General features: G+C 34.5%; 1 protein-coding gene across 4 annotated transcripts in view; it reads left to right on the plus strand.

Annotated features, from left to right (window-relative positions):
- The window catches only part of CTNNA3 (catenin alpha 3), a 1,736,704-nt gene that overhangs the window by 512,863 nt on the left and 1,206,094 nt on the right, over positions 1–17,747 (plus strand). For all 4 annotated transcript variants that reach the window (XM_059899110.1, XM_059899114.1, XM_059899112.1 and 1 more), the window contains one exon: positions 9,011–9,214. In XM_059899110.1, coding sequence (XP_059755093.1) covers positions 9,011–9,214 — 204 coding nt within the window. The remainder of the gene's footprint in view (positions 1–9,010; positions 9,215–17,747) is intronic.

Raw genomic sequence — 17,747 nt, forward strand, 5'->3', positions numbered from 1 at the left:
CCTATAGTCCTGTTCTATAGATAAATGTAACATATTCTCTTTCTGATTGAACAGCCCTTTTCCTTGCCTTTCAGGCAGTTTTCGGTGTCTTTTTAAGTTCAGATTGGATGCTTTAACTATATTATTTTAGGGGTAGAATCTGTCTCTTCCCTTTTGTTTGTTTTCAGGTTTCAGAGTATTCTGCCTCTTGCTTTAAGTTTCACATAATTATAACCCAGGTGCCTGTTCAAGTTGACCTGATAAAATAAGATCTGGATAAGATTAACTCCAAATTTTAAATTCCATGTTCTGTCGAAATCCAAAGCCCTCCCTGAGAATCCTGTGAGTTCTCTGGAACTTACATCTGCTTTGCCTTTAATCATCTTGATTATGCACCAAATTGCCCAGAGGTATGCCTGGTTAATTTATAAACTTTCATATTCTTTTTATTTATACCACGTAGCCACATTGTAGTTATATATTGATATTTATGTGATTATTTGGTTAATATTTGTCAGTACCTCTAGGCTGTGAGCCCTGTGAAGTGGGCAGGGATGCTGTCAATTTTATTACCCGTTCCTACTATCTGGTACATAGTAGGCTCTGAAGATAGACTCAAAATATAAGAAAGGAATAACTGAAGAAGGCTTGAGATAAGAGCACAGAAAGAGAAGTTAGCCTTGAAAAGAAAGTGGTGGTTGGGGGGTAAAAGAGAGAGAGGAGAAAGGAGAGGGAGAAGGAGAGATCTTCCTTGAAGACAGATGAGAAGAAAAAATGGATGGAAAAGCATATTGAGATAGAAGTAAATGGAGAGGTTTCCCAGATGGTCTCATCTCCGTTTCCTAAGAGTAGTAGAAAGTGGGTGGATTGGAGGTTATATAAAATTGAGAATACAGAGGATGATAACAACATAGATAAATTTTCTCATAGCTAATGAGCCAGGATTCAAACCCATGCTAACTGCTCCTAGATCTTGTAATCCTTAAACTATACTGCCTCCTAAAATGCAGCAATCCAATAGAAGATAATGAAGTTAGGACTCTTACTTTTTTGAAAAAATATTTTCTTGTCAGCAATCAAAGTGTTAAGGAGGTAAGTTTATATTGGGCAGAACCTAGAAAAAAGAGAAAATATGTTCTACGTTCATTAGAGTGGGATCCTGAAAATAAAGCATCCTGTTCTTTGTCTTTCATGAAATTAATGCCATGAAAAGATACTGAAAGAGTGTTTCAACACACTGCTATACTAGTTCAGAAGAGATTATTATTTTATTAAGATGAGTTTTGTTTCTTTTTTATAAACTACTTTATTGAAGTATGATTGACATGTAAAAAGCTGGACATGTTTAATGTATACAACTAGATGATTTTGGGAATAAGTATACACTTGTGAAACCATCACCACTATCAAGGCCATAAGAATATCCTTCACCACACAAAGGTTCCTCTGACTCCCTTTATTATTATTGTTGTTATTATTATTATTAATAGTTTATGGTAAGAACACTTAACATAAGATCTTAGTAAATTTGCATGCAATTATCCAGTTTTACCAGCACCATTTATTAAAGAGATTATACTTTCCCCATTTTGTGTTGTTGGCACCATTGTTGAAGATCCTTGACTGTAGTAAGCATGGGTTTATTTTTGGGCTCTCTCTCCTGTTATGTTGGTCTATGTGGCAGCTTTTATGCCAGTACCATACTGTTTTTATTACCACAGCTTTGTAAAATAGTTTGAAATGAGGAAGTGTGATGCCTCCAGCTTTGTCTTCCTTCCTCAAGACTGTTTTGACTATTGGGGATCTTTTGTAATTCCATATGAATTGTAGGATTGTTTTTTCTACTTCTGTGAACAATGCCTTTGGAATTTTGGTAGGAATTGTATTGAATTGGTAGATTGCTTTGGGTTTTATCAACATTTTAACAATATTAATTCTTCCAATCCATGAACATGGAATATCCTTCTATTTATTTATTTGTTTATTATTTTATTTTATTGTTTAGTTTCTTTAATCAATGCTTTATAGTTGTCAGTATACAGATCTATAATCTCCTTGGTTAAATTATGCCTAAGTATTTACTGAATAATCATTATTAGTATATAGAAATGCAACTGATTTTATATTGTTGATTTTTATCATGCAATTTTACTGAATTTATTATTAGTTCTAACAGTTTTTTGGTGGTATCTTTAGAGTTTTCTATATATAGGATCATGTCATCTGCTGAAAGAGACAATTTTACTTCTTCCTCTCCAATTTGGATGCCTTTTATTTCTGTTTTTTGTCCAATTGCTTTGGCTAGGACTTCCAGTACTATGTTAAATAAAAATGGCAAGAATGGGCATCTTTGTCTTGTTTTGGTCTTAGAGGAAAGGCTTTTAGCTTTTTACTGTTGACTATGATGTTAATGGTGAGCTTGTCATATATGGCCTTTATGGTGATGATATACATTCCTTGTATACCTAATTTGTTGAGAGTTTTTATCATGAAGGATGTTGAATTGTGTCAAATGCTTTTGCAGCACCTACTGAGAAAATATGATTTTTATCCTTCATTCTGTTAATGTGGTATATCACATTTATTGATTTGCATAGGTAGTACCATTCTTGCATCCCAGGGATAAATCCACTTGGATATGCTGTATGAACATTTTAACATACTGTTGATTCAGTTTGCTAGCATTTTGTTGAGGATTTTTCCATCTGTTCATCAGGGATGTTGGCCTGTACTTTTCTTTTCTTGAAATATCCAAATCAGGTAGCTTTGGTGTTAGGGTAATGCTGGCCTCAAAATGAGTCTGGAAATGTTCCCTTCTCTTTAAGTTTTTGGAAAAGTGTGAGCAGGATTGATATTAGTTCTTATATATTTGGTAGAATTCACTAGTGAAACATCTGATCTTGGTTTTTTTCTTTGTTGGGAAATTTTAAATTATTGATTCAATCTCGATCTGTCCAGATTTTCTATTACTTCATGATTCAGTCTTGGTAGCCTGTATATTTCTAGGAATTTACACATTTCTTCTAGGTTATCCGATTTATTGCTACATAATTGTTTATCATAGTCTCTTACAATTCTTTGTATTTCTGTGGAGTCAATTGTAGTGTCTCCTGTTTCATTTACATTTATATTTATTTGAGTCTTTTCTCTCTTTTTTTTTTAGTTAGTCTAGCTAAAGGTCTGTCAATTTTGTTTATCTTTTCATGAAACCAACTAATTTTTTGTTGATCTTTTCTATTGTTTTTCTAGTTTCTATTCCATTTATTTGTTTTCATCTTCATTATTTCCTTCCTTTTTTAACTTTGGGCTTAGTTTGTTCTTCTAGTTCTAGTTTCTTGAGGTGTAAAGTTTGGTTGTTTTTTTTAGGTCTTTCTTTTTTTCTTAATGTAGGCATTTATTGCTATTAACTTTTCTCTTAAAACCGCTTTTGCAGCATGTCATAAGTTTTCATATGTTATGTTTCCATTTTCGTTTGTCTCAAGATATTTTAAAATTTTTCTTTGATTTCTTCTTTGATCCATTGGTTGTTCAGGAATGTGTTGTTTAGTTTTAATATATATGTGAATTTTCTAATTTTACACCTATTATTGCTTCCTATTATTATTGCACATATCATGTGGGTGAAAAAGATACTCGATATGATTTCAGTCTTAAATTTAAGTCCAGTTTTATGGCTTAACATATGATCTATCCTGGAGAATGTTCTGTGTATACTTGAGAATGTATATTCTGATGCTATCAGATGGCATGCTTTGTATATGTGTATAGTCCATCTGGCCTAATGGTAGCTTAGGTCCAGTGTTTTCTTATTTATTTTCTGTCTGGTTGAACTATCCATTACTGAAAGTGGAGTACTGAAGTTCCCTACTATTATTGTATTTTTGTCTATTTCTCCCTTCAAATTGGTTAATATTTGCTTTATGTATTTAGGTGCCCTGATATTGGGTACAATATATATTTATAATTGTTATATTCTTTTGACTGACACTTTTACCATCATATAATGTCCTTCTTTGTCTCATGACAGTTTTTTACTTAAAGCCTATTTTGTTTGATATAATTATAGCTACCCCTGCTTTCTTTTGGTTACCATTTTCATGGAATATCTTTTTCCATCCCTTCAATTTCCTTAAAGCTAATGTAAGTATCTTTTGGGCAACATATAGTTGGATTTAGGACTTTTGTTTTTGTTTCTGAATCTAGTCAGCCACTCTATGTCTTATGATTGGAGAATTTAGTACATTTACATTTCAAGTACTTATTGGTAGGTGAGGACTTACTATTGCCATTTTGTTAATTATTTTCTGACTATTTTGTAGTTCTTTTGTTCCTTTATTTCTCTCTTGTTATTTTTCTCTGTGATTTGATGAGTTTTTATGGTTGTATGCTTTGATTACTTAATATTTATCTTTTATGTATCTACCACAGGTTTTTTCTTTATGATTATAATGTGTTTAGCATAACAAATTTTATAGTTATGATAGTCTATTTTGAACGGATAACAACTTAATTTTGATCACATACAAAAACTCTACTTTTATTCCCCCCACATTTTATGTTATTGACATCACCATTACATCTTTTTATGTTATGTATCCATTAGGAAAATTTTGTAGCTATAGTTATCTTTAATGTTTTTGTCTTTTAACTATTATATTAGGCTCTAAGTGATTTACCCACCATTATTACAATATTATAGTATTCTGAATTTAACTATATATTTACCTTTACCAATGAGTTTTATGCTTTCATATGTTTTCACATTGTTAGTTAGCATCCTTTGCTTCTATTTGAAGATATCTCTTTAGTATCTCTTGTAACACAGGTCTAGTTGTGATGAACTTCCTCAGCTTTTGTTTGTGTCGGAATGTCTTTATCTCTCCTTCATTTCTGAATAGCTTTGCCAGTTATAATATTTTTAGTTGGCACTCTTTTTTTCTTTAAGCACTTTGAATATATCATCCCACTCTTTCCTGGCCTGCAAGGTTTCTGTCGAGAAATCTGCTCATAGTGTTATGGGGGGCTCCCTAGTGATAGATGAGTTGCTTTTCTCTTGCGGCTTTCAAAATTCACTTTTTGTCTTTGATGTTTGACAGTTTGATTATAATTTGCCTTCATGAAGATGTCTTTATGTTCAATCTTTTTTGGGTTCTCTGTACTTCATGTATCTGGTTATTTATTTCCCTCCCCAATTTGTGAAGTTTTCTGTCATTATTTCTTTAAATAAATCTTTAACACTTTCTCTTTCTCTGTTCCTTCTATGAATCCAATAATGTGTATATTGGTTTTTTGGATGGTGTCCCTTAAGTGCTGTAGGCTTTATTAATTCTTTTTAATTGTTTTTTCATTTTGTAACTCTGACTAGATAATTTCAAATGATCTGTCTTTGAGTTTGCTGATCTTTTCTTCTGCATGCTCTAGTCTGTTGTTTAGTCTCTCTAGTGGATTTGTAGTTCATTCATTATATTCTTCAGCTCCAGGATTTCTGTTTGGTTCTTTTTTTATGGTTTCTTTTTCTGAAACTTCTCAATTTACTCATGTATTATTTTCCTGATTTTGTTGAGTTGTCTATCTGTGTTCTTTTTTATCTAACTGAACTTCTTTAAGATGATTATTTTGAATTCTTTTTCAGGCAATTAATAAATCTCCATTTCTTTGGGGTCAGCTACTAGAGTTTATTTTGTTCCTTTGGTAATATCATATTTCTTTGAGTCTTCATGTTCCTTGAAACCTTGTATTCCTGTCTTCACATTTGAAGAAGCAGTCACTTCCTCCAGGTTTTACTGACTAGCTTCAGGGAGAAAGGTCTTCACGAGTCAGCCTTGCCAGAGATATTGGGGGTCTCTTAGATTCTTTCTATGGATGCACTTGCTCCATTCCTCTTGTTTCCTGTGAAGGAGAAGTCTTAGACTCTATGTCTTCTCTTGATCCCACAAAGCCAGGCCAGGCGTTGAGAGCCTCCTATTTATTTTCTCTAGGGCAGTGCCCTGAAGTGTTTGTTCAGTGTTGTGCACTTTTTCCCAATCCAGTAGATTCAGCTGGATGCCAATATCTGTGTGCTGTCTATGGGAGCTCGCATGCATTGTCTGCAGGGGAGCATGGAGTGTTGGCTACAGGAGGGGGCTGCATGGAGCACTGGGGGTGCACAGTGGCTAATCATGGGGTCTGCAGGTGGGGGTCCTACTGGGTTCATGGTCAGGGCTCTTATTAGAGTCTGTAATCTAGTTAGTAGGATCTGCTGCTGGTTTTTGATATCTGTATACTGGTTTCTATGAGCTCCTACCCTTTTTCTTTACTCTTTGCTGTCCCCAGATTATTTAGCTATTTCAATCCCCTCAATGTTGTGGGTATGGAGAGATGGAAATGGGACTCTTGGACACCTTCCCGCAAGGCTGGGGAGCCAAGTGTTCACTTTGTTTTCGCTTTTCCCAATGGGAGAAGTTGCAGGCCAAGGTGAGTCTCTCTTGGTCTGAGCTGTGTTGCCTTGGGAGAGAGGTGACATGGGTAAAGTGAAACTGTTCTTCTTATCCTCTTCAGTGCTTCTGTTCTTTGATGTTTTTGCTCCACGTGGGTACTGGAACCTCTCAGTTCTTCTCCCAGGGTTTCATAAAGGTATTCTCATTATTGTTATTGTTAAAATCAGTATTTCTTTAGGGGTATGACGTATGGAACTTCCTATTTCATCATCTCACTGATGTCCAGAAGAGATCATTCTTTATTTCAGTAGGTCTCAAATATCCAGTGATATTTCATAGAACATTAAAGTTATTTAAAAAAACCTCACCTTTTAATTGACTCAATGACAAAGTTAGTGAAAACGTCTATAGGATATGAATAGGGGGACATTAGATTTAGGCAGAATCAAGAGGCTGCATGTGAGCATCAGATGTCAGAGCAGGCAATGGTTTGAGTTTAGATGAGCTTGAAGAATCTGAGTCTTAAAAGTCAACAAACAAGTAAAAATCCAAAGGCTAGGATAGTTTGGGGAACGGCCGTGGAGAGCAGGAACTGGAGTGAACTTATTCCTACAATAGAGGATGTTTTCTGACATGAAATCACAGCCAGAACACCTAAAATTACTAGCTTCTTTTTGTAATACTTATAGGTGTATAGATTTCAAATTTAATCAACTTTTCCTATCATTACAATGCTGGAAACATGTTAACTGTCCCTATCACATCTACTAATTGCATTTGAGCAATCGAAGAAAAATTCTCTTGCCCTCAGTGTCTCTTCTTAATGATGATGTCACATTGGAGGGACATTTTCAAAAAGGTTTTAATTGGTCAATTATTGTTATGAAAATTGGGGTGGAATGTTTGTACTAAATTAGTGAGCCAAAGAAGACATGGTAAAAATGGCAAATGAAATAAGGAGGTATATTTAGATGTAAATGAATCCTTGTCTGATGGGCAAGCCCATGGTTGGGATTATCGTCTCACCAAAAAAATTATGCATTGGATAAAGAAAATGTTAAATTTGGCATTTGTAAAATTAATTTTCTTTCTTTTTAAAAATTTGTTTCCATCTAAAAGAGAAAAATGGAGATACTCAGTAGAGAAGTAGAAAAATAGGAAGGAAATAGAGGCATGAAAGGAAGAATTCTTCTGAATAATTTAAAGATATTTAACCAATTTTCTATAACATCTATTTCTAGTTTATATTTTATATTATATCATATAATATGTGAACATTACACAGTACTATTTTTTCTTTTTGTATGATTGTTGTAATATTATTTTTCTTTCCATAATGGTTTTCTCTCCCTAACTTGGCCTAGAGCTGTAGCTTTTAAAATTTTATCCTGGCTACTTTAGATCCCCAAATATTTATCATAATACGATATAGTGCAACCATCAGTGTAAGATTATATCTATACACAGTATACACACACAATATACATATACCTCTCTCTATATATATGTAAATATATATGATTGTGCACTCTGAAGATCAATGATTTTCAGTGTGTATATTTGTGTGTAAAGACTCACACATGCACACACATTCTGAAGATCACTATATGATTTCATTTTATGTTAAAGGTTCTACAGAGAGCTTTCATTTGATACTAACTAGTTCTCCAATTATGACATTATGCCCAAACCTTGAAAGGCTTCCTCTCTTACTGTATTTTAAGAAAGGATCCTTAGAGCCTCATATTCTCCACCTTTTCTTCAAAGTCTGTAGATTATCTTGATTTCTGTTGCCTGAAGACGTATCTAATGGAAACCTTAAAAATAACATGTCAGATTTCAATGGTGGGAAATGGCTGGAAGTTATAATCAACAGGAAGATGGAATTTTACTTTTAAAATGAATAATTAAAATTTAGAATTCTCTTTGATATGTTAGTATTAGGTTAATTAGATTGTATGACTTACAGTGAGGCATAACGAAAACAGTATTGAATTAGGTATTATAAGACCTTAATACTTGTTTGAGCGTTACCATTTAATAGCTTAATGACCCTGGGCAAGACAGTCTCAGCCTCACTCACCATCAGTTGAAATGTGTGGTTAACAGTATCTTTGCTGTCCACCTCTTTATAGTTTTGTCAAGATGAGATAATATATGTGAAAATATTTTGTCAACAATGAAGTGCTAAATGAAAATGACAATTGTAAAGAACGGTTAATATGTACCAGACACTGTATTAAGCATTCATATCATTCTTACAGCAGTTTTATGAGATAAACAATGTTAATATTCCAGTTTTACACATCTGGAAGGTGAGGCTTACAGTACATAAGACACCTGAGTGAGCTCACACCATTGGTGAATGGGAAGGGCAAGATTTGAATACAGATTTGACTGACACTAGAATCAATGCTCATAATTTCACAATTTCTGTCACTGCCCTGAATAATAATTGCTTTATAGAATGATACATGAACTGGGTGAGGCAGTAAAAGTACAGTTGTCTTTATCATCACATATGAATTCCAAATGTGAAAACAAAATACTAATTATTTTTTCCTAAAAATAGAATATCATGGAGTTCTAACCATCTAAATGTGTCTTTCCTTTAGAATTTAATTGTCTTGGATCCACTCACAGTGACTGAGGAGGAAACAAGACCATCCCTAGAGAAACGCCTCGAAGCCATTATCAGTGGGGCTGCTCTGTTGGCTGACTCTTCATGCACGAGGGATTTCCATCGGGAGCGAATTATCGCAGAATGCAATGCCATTCGCCAGGCTCTCCAGGACCTGCTTTCAGAGTACATGAACAATGTAGGTAACTGGTTTTCCCCCACCCCGTCCATTGGGTATGTGCTGAGGTTCTTTCGGTGTACAAAATCTGATAAATTACAAATGAGTACCTGATTTTACATGGATTGGCCTTTTGAGTGCATTCTGCGTGGGTTGCTCCCAGAGTGCAGCCAGGAGACAGGAGTTTCTAGGGATGGAATTCAACCAGAAGGTTATTTATACATGATTGTTTTGCTTGAGACAGTATCTAAATACTAGTTGAAGAAGGCAGTCAGGATTCGAGAAAGGAAACTGGAGTCGCACATCAATTTAAAGGATAAAAAGAAGACAAAGAAAAGGGCAATTTGCTCCGGTTATGTTGGTGAATAACAAAGTTAGAATTTAGATGGCATTGGGATAAAGTCAATGTTATAGGGATCGGGGGCCATTTTTGAAGGTGTAATTTGGATCGCTTTTAACCTTTTTCAAATGTGACAATGTCATAGATTTTTGGCAATTTTAGCTATCTCTCAGGAATGTTAGAAACAATGTCTGAATTTAGACAAATGCAAAAATATTTGTTTCAAGGTCCTTTTGATATCATTTCATATATATATATTTATTTATAATATATTCTTTTTGTATATATATCTACATCCATCTATGGAGTATCTATGACTACTCACATTCAAAACTTAGTTGCATTTTTAAAATAAGGAAGACATTGTCAGCTATATATTGATCATGAATATTGACTCCTTAAATAATAGAGGTAAAAACAAGAAAAATTTATAATGGGAATATTTTGTTCATCTGCTTTATTATGAATGGAATAATTCAAGAGTTATGAGGGTATATTTTGAAAATGATTAGTTACAAAGCATAAGATTTTTTAGGTGTGAGATTGAAGATTTAGGATTTTTCAGTATAAGTAATTTATGTGAATAATTCAAATGTGCTAAAATTAGTGAGTTTTAAGACTTCTTCAACACATTTGATGTATATCCACACTCTTAATATTTGATGACTTTGGCTTCTGACCAAAAATCTCTTGCCTGTCAAGAAATCAAAGTTGTAAAGCAGATTTTGTTAATAAGAGGAACATATTAGTAATGTCATGTCCTGCTTCTGAAGCTGGAATATCACAATTTTTAAGCATATAATATATTTTTAAAGATTTTTAAAGAGAATTCATCAGTTATAAGAAACTCAGTTACAAGAATTCATCAGTTACAAGATAATATTCTGTTGACATTCCTTCTCCCCTGATCTGTAAACTATTAAAATTAGTAGTTTCATTTTATAGATAAAATATGGTAAAGTTATATATAAGTTTATTTTATCTATAAATTATAAAATTATTGATAAATTTACTTTATTAAATATAGAGAAAGTTATTCTATTCCTTTAAATACAAACATAACAGATACACATGCACACACTCACCACATACATAGGCAGGGATGGCCACGTAATTGTGGAGCCCAGTGCCCAGTGTAAAATGAAAATGTAAGGCCTGTTCAAAACCTGGGAAAAAAAGAAAGTTTTTTTCCTTTTTTTTACAGTCTTGATTGACCCAAGAAAGGTTATTTTTATTTGCTATTTAATGTTTGGTTGTTTGGTTCTCTAGGGTATAGGGATACTTTTAGGAGCACATAGACCCTCACAGATTTCTGTAGCCTTACCCCATAACCCCCACCCATCCTGCCTTGTACCAAGGCCCCCACCAGGAATGGAAGGTGGCAGCAATTGCTGGGTTGTGGAACAGGTGACTGAGGACCTGTCCCTTAAAGGCACTGGGAGGCAGGACTGCATGTTAAGTCTAGGGCATATGCTTTATTGCCCCATCAGACTTCACTTATCTACACAAATTCAAAGGTAAAATTGTTAAGACTTTTCAAAACTGTGACAGCAGAGCATTAAAAGCCAAACACAGGGCTCCTTTCTGAGCATGCTGCCTTTTGCCCAGTGGCAGGACGCTGAAGTTGCTCTTGTATGTAGTAAACATATACCATCTAAAAATAATGGTGATTTTATGGTTTTCTTCAACTTTGGGTTAAAAACTGTTCATACAGAGGGTGAAGTGATGGGCACATTCTGCCCTGGGTGCAATCATTAAGAAGATGCATTGCCTCTAGAAATTTATAAAAAATAATAAAGCCAACTAAAAGTTGGTCTGCACCAGCAATTCTCAAAGTCAGTGATAATGTTTTTCATAAATTCATTTTTTCTCTAAATCCTAAATAATTGCTGTGGTTATTGTTGAGTTTTAATAATATATGTGTATGTATGATTCAAAATAACACACTTTTTTGATTATCCTTTGAAAAACATTATATTCTTTATGGATTTAAACAGCGGATTCAGAGTAAACAATGATGACAGTGATTGTAAAGACAGAGAACTAGAAATAGAGTTACTTTAATTCTGTTATTTTATGTGATCACTTGGAATTTTAATTTAAATTTTAAAATTATAACAATGAAACAGTGTGAATTGCAGGGGATAATATTTTTGTTAGGTAAATGTAAATTTCATACATGAAATATTTCATTCAATCTGAATAATAACTTTGAAATTTGTTTTCCTTCTGAAAATTGTCAGTTGCTTTAAAGAACAAATCAGGAAAATAATGATTATCACTGAAGAGTAATTTTGTTATATAGAGGAGGGGGGCATTTAAAAAGTATCTAGGTATCAAATATGCTAAGTAAGCCACTGAAAATATATATGCACTTTTGTACATTCACTGCTTTTTTTCTTAATGAGGTTTTAATCTGATGTTCAGTTTCATGGCCCATTTGTCAAGTATACAAAACTTATTTATGTTACTAATATCCTTCTGTTAGATATTTTGGTTTAAAAAAGGTAAGTTCTGTGTTAGAAGAGTGAAGTGGAAAGAGACTCTTCCATCTGTAATATCCAAATAATTGAGATCAAAGGTAAGTAGCTTTTTTTGGCTTGTCCAGATAATTATTTTAATTTTAATTTTTTAAGGGTAGACTTAATTGTAGGAATTCAAATATTTCTCACTTATTTAATTGATTAGATTGCACTACTCTTCATGCTTGATGGAGACTTTCTTCTTCCTTCCTCTCTCCCCCATGTTTCCTCTTCTCTCCTTCCGGCAAAGGAGTACAAACATCCCCTGAAATATCTCTCCCTCATGGCACTTTCCCCTTTATAACTCTCATTCCTGTTGGAATTCCTGTGTTACTTATCTGCCTTCTCCACTGGTCAGAAGCTCTAGGAGAGCGAAGGCTGTGTCCCTGGCCCTGCCACTGAGACTTTCAGGTAGCAGGTGCTCAGTAATTACTATTTGGATACAGGTAAATTGAATTAGCACTTGCTTCTTCTCAGTTTTTAAAATTAAAATGGCAATGTGCCTGAAACAATTAATTTGTAATTATTTATTATATTTATATGATAATTGTGGAGAAAATGTAGGGAGGGTTAATAGTGAGAACAGGAATACAAGAAAGAAAGAGCACAGAGGTGAGAAAGCTTGTTCTGTGGATGATCTAAGAATATTTATATATTTCTTTTTCCCAGGGCATAATGTTAAGTACTTGTTGAGGAAGGCATTTTTCTTCAGGGAATGAAAGACTTATTGTGTGTGTGGGTAATGTCTGGTGACCTGCCCTCATGTTGGTGTAGAGGTGAGAGCAGGAGGAGTTAAGTTATACAGCGTGGTTCACAGGATCAGAAACCCATTTATATATTAACATTTTATTGATAAGTGCAGCCTATTAATAAACAAAAATATGCATTTATATCATTATGAAAAAGCACTCGAAAAGCAGTATAATAGTTCCTTTTTATATAAAAGTGCAGAATTTTAGGACTAACGTGACTATCTGACCAAGCCAATGAATACTGGAATTGAAAAGCAGGAACCAATCTAGAAAAACGGTGGGGTGGGTGTATTATCAGAACACATTTCCAGGTTTATTTTTACTCTAGGTTTCTATCACCAATAATGCTTCTCTATAACTGTTTCTTCAGCTTTAACGGAAGGGAATGTACTTTCCTGAAACTAGCTGAACTCAAAACTTTCTCAGTTGGTTCAAAAATTTTAGGACAACCCTCATACTTCAGTCCTCACCTTCCTAGTTTAAGGAATGTTGTGTCTCATTTGGTGGGCCTGATTTGCTTTTCAGATTAGTTTGGAGCTTTTGTTATTGACCTATGCTGATCAAGTAAATGCTTAAAGATAATTCAGATGCAGTAAAGATAACCAGGAGAAGTTAAAGCGAAATCAACTCTCATCAGGATCTGTGGATCTTTTATGTGAATGTGACTTCAAGGCTTCAAATTTTGCAAGGTTATTGAGTCCAGAGCAGTTCAGTAGTGGGAAATAAATGCAGTTTATGTTTTTCTCAGGCTCAGTTCACATGACCAGTTTGAGTCTAAATAACTTTACTTCCTTAAACAGATCAGCAAGTCTCGATCATTTTTTGACTGAAGCTCTAGGTTCAATAAGTTCAATGTCTTGTTGCATTAGTAAGAAATTAGCAGGATGTGAGTCCAGATGGGTCTATAACAAATAAAACAGACAACCACCTAACCATATGATCATATATGTTTGCTCTAATATTTTCATTCTAAATATACATATATATTAGTTTAAATATACGTATGTATATATATGTTTTCTATTGCTGCTGTAACAAATTATCACAAACTTAGTGGTTTAAAAACAACACAATAATTATTTTACAACTGTGTAAGTCAAGAGTCTGACACAAGTCTCAATGGGTTGGAAATGAAAGTGTCAGTAGGGCTACAGTCTTTTCTGGAGACTGTAGGGAGGAATCCATTTCTTTGCCTTTTCCAGTTTCTGGAGTTCACCCACTTTCCTTGGCTCAATGCCTTCTTCCTCCATCTTCAAAGACAGCAGTGTCACATTGTTCTAACCTTGCTTCTGTCCTCACATATCTTTCTCTGACCATAGTCAAGAAAAGTTTTCCACTTTTTAGGACTCATGTGATTAGATAGGGCCCACCAATATTATTCAGGATAATCATCCCACCTTAATTACTTGTGCAAAGTTCCTTTTGCTATGTAATGTAACAGTCACAGGTTCTGGGAATTTGGATATGGGCATCTTTGGGAGGCTCATGGCCATATACCTAGTACTAGTCTTTCCTAGTCTCTTCTGTGGAATCATTATCAATCTTTACGTTTCAAATCCATTGTAGTTAGTATCCTTTACTCACTTTATGTTCTATGCCGGCAGATCACGTCTGTTTTATTTACTGTTTTATCCTCAGTCCTAGGCACAATGCCTGGCATTTTAGAAAAGGCTAAATTGTAGTTTTGAATGAAAGAATGAATAAAATTATTACATATTGTATATAGCAAGTAATGGAGAAAAAGCTTCTCTGATATTAAATGGAATGGGTTTCAAGCATCTACTAAATTTATATAATAGACTGCCTGTTGTAATAAAAGGTCTTATTTTGCAAAGTATAGGTCTCTTCTAAAAATCGATGTGAATATTCAGCAACAAAATTTTCTCATCACCGTCTCTTCATTTGGATCTACCTCTCGCTATGGTTTGAAACAGGATTTTTATTCATTGAAAAAATATACTCCAGGGAACATTCAGAATCAGAGAAAGTTTAACTTTTGTCTTTTAAAACTTAGAAGTATATTTTTCTAAGATATTTCTGCTGATTTTGTTATGCCTCCAGGATTGGTTAGGTCTAGTCCATCTTCTCTGATGTACAACATAGTTAAGAAATTCTTCATGTAGATGGGGTGGAACAAGGAGGCTCTCTGAAGAAGGAAGGATCTTAGAGGGAAATCAGTTATTTTTAAATGGTGGTTTCTCTATAATTGGTGAAAATAGAGTTAGAGATGGGTGGCCATCACGCTTTAGTACTAAGAATCAGCAGACATGAATTTTTTCTGGGGGTGGGTTGAAATCATGTTGATGTTAACTTTGGATGTGTTGTTAAAGAGAGAGGATCTTCAGGTGATGTAGAATTATTATTGAAGATAACACTCAGCTTGGTATTTTACTATAGGGGGATGTTAGAGGGCTGAAGGAGAGATGGCATTGCTAGAGTAAATGAGTCAGGCCTGGGCTGCATGAAAGGACCAATTTGCATTTGTAGACCTCACTTGCCCAATATTTTCTTTTGGTGTTTTATGTGAAAGCATATTGTTGGTTCTCATTATATACTTGTTGAGTGAATAAAAAGCAAATGGATTGGCTTTTGTCATTCAGAGACCAATTTCATTTGTATGTCTTGGGTTTAATGCGTTCCCAGTCTTGGAGAATTATAAAGATTCAATGAAGACAACAAAGAGATGTTATGGGGTTTTTCTTGCATATAAGGCCTCCACCTCTCTCTTGAAAATCCATTTTGAAATTAATTTCAGCCTTATTTCTCATGATGTTGGGCTGAAGCAGTTAGGATGATCTATATGCAAATGACTATTCAAATACTAGAGACAGGTTAGAATTAAAATTCTAAAAATGTACAGGCAGCTTCCAAATCTATTTCCTTTTCTCCGTTTCTTTGTTTATTCATTTGTTCCTTCCTTCCTTCATGGACTGCATATTAGAACTGATCCATTATTGGATCAGGTACACTGTATTAGACGCTTTACATTTTTATATTCTTAAATTTATCAATTACACCATAGTGGTGGCTGATGTTTGAGTGGTTGATTATGTTGGAGACCATGTGTTTTAGTTTATAGATCTGAATTTTACAGCCTCAGTTAATGAAGAAGTAAGAGGAGGAAGATAAGTAAATAGTATCCAGTACAGGTTTGTACAATATTAGTTATGCCAAAATCAGAGAGATGAACCAAACTCAGATTAGAACATAAGATCGAGAATCTAAAAAAGAATGGATATATGTATATGTATAACTGAGTCACTTTTCTGTACACCTGAAACAAACACAACATTGTAAATCAACTCTACTCCAGTAAAAATTTTTTAAAAAAGAACATGAGATTGAAATCCAAGAACATATAAAGGAATTATCAAAATCAAGGAGACTGGAGACAGATTTTGAAGCTGGGATATAGGAACCAAGAATTCAACAATTAGGGAGCTGAGAGAAATAATAAATGGTGGGGGGTCTGGTTAAATGGGCAAAAATTGGTTTTTTCTTCCTTTCTTTCTTTTCTGTGCCTGTTTTAAGGACTAGATAGTGGGCAGGTATCTAGTCTATGAACTGTTTTGGAAATAAGGTGGTAAAATACTATTGTTTCAGCTGCTTTGGGGTCTAATCTTATTCCTCTCCTAAAGGTTCCTGAGTTCCTTGGAGGACTGATTATTAAATAATTACTCTGAGTCTTTCTTAACAAGCTAAATCTTGCTAATAATGATCACTTTGAGATTTAAAAGGAGCTTATGCAGTGCTCACCGGGGAAAAGGAGGCATCTAGATTCCTCTTTTGAGGGAATGAATCTTTTCACGGATCTCTTATTTGTGATCTAATGTTCCAATTTCTCTTAAAAGTAAAAGTCAATCGAGAGAGCCCTACAGAGATGCAGGTTACATGATTACATGATTACTGAATTAATAAGAAAAGCCAAAATAACAAAGGTAGGCAGCTATAATTATTTTTAAAAAGGGGAGGGGGTACTAGCTGGATAGAACCAGAACACAGGAGGAGAAAAAGGTAATTTGTGTAAAATAAAAATAACTAGAAATTAATAGCGGATATCCTAAAGTGGCAAGACAGAGTCTGTGCAGAGAACAGTAACAGGTGAAAGTCCGTAAAGGTTATATCCTCTAGGCCAGAGAATCTGAAGGCTGAGAGTCTTTTGTTTTCATCTTTTGCCTTCCAGCAGAGACAGTCATGATTTCTAATATTTGTGGGGCACGTTAGTCATTCACCTTGTGGATTGTTTCAACTGGCCCTTTCCCAAGAAATGGATTCCTTTACCCCCCAGAGTTCAGGCACTGCTCATATAGTTCTCAAAAGTTTCTGCTATTTTTTTTTTTTAAACATTGGACTTTACTCAGAGTTCTTTGTTACATAAAAAGAGAAATAGGTTAAATGATAGAAATGACAGGAATAAAGTAGGAAGCAAGAGTCCTGGCATGCAGCGTTAGTTCAAACTTGGACAAAAAATAAGGATCCTGAGCCTACTATAGTTCATAGCTAGGAGATGATATTACAATGAAGAGAAAGATTGCTATCTTAGATCAGGTACTCTGGAGATAAAGGTTAGCATGAAGGTTTATTGGAGTTTTCTCTTGGGAGTGACACATGTAAGGAAGTGAAGAAGGCAGGATTGGGCAGAGGGAGAAGGTGACTTGCAATAGAAGTCTCAGCCATCCCATGGGTAGCCCTGGAGCTGGGCTGGCACTTCAGTTGTCCCAAACTGAGACAGGGAAGCATCTTTTTATCCTTACAGCTGTTAGTCGTTACCTGTGGGAGCAGTGTAACCTTGGATGAGGTGGTTCCCTGCAGCTGAGAGCCAGTTCCTGGAGAGGGACAGAGTTGTGAGCCAGCAGAAGCTGATATTTCTAGCTGAAAATGGGATCTGAGTGAAGCACCACAGAATCCACTCTAACAGTTAATTGAAAAAATAAAAAGTT

This window comes from Balaenoptera ricei, chromosome 16 (assembly GCF_028023285.1).
Source record: "Balaenoptera ricei isolate mBalRic1 chromosome 16, mBalRic1.hap2, whole genome shotgun sequence".
NCBI lineage: Eukaryota > Metazoa > Chordata > Mammalia > Artiodactyla > Balaenopteridae > Balaenoptera > Balaenoptera ricei.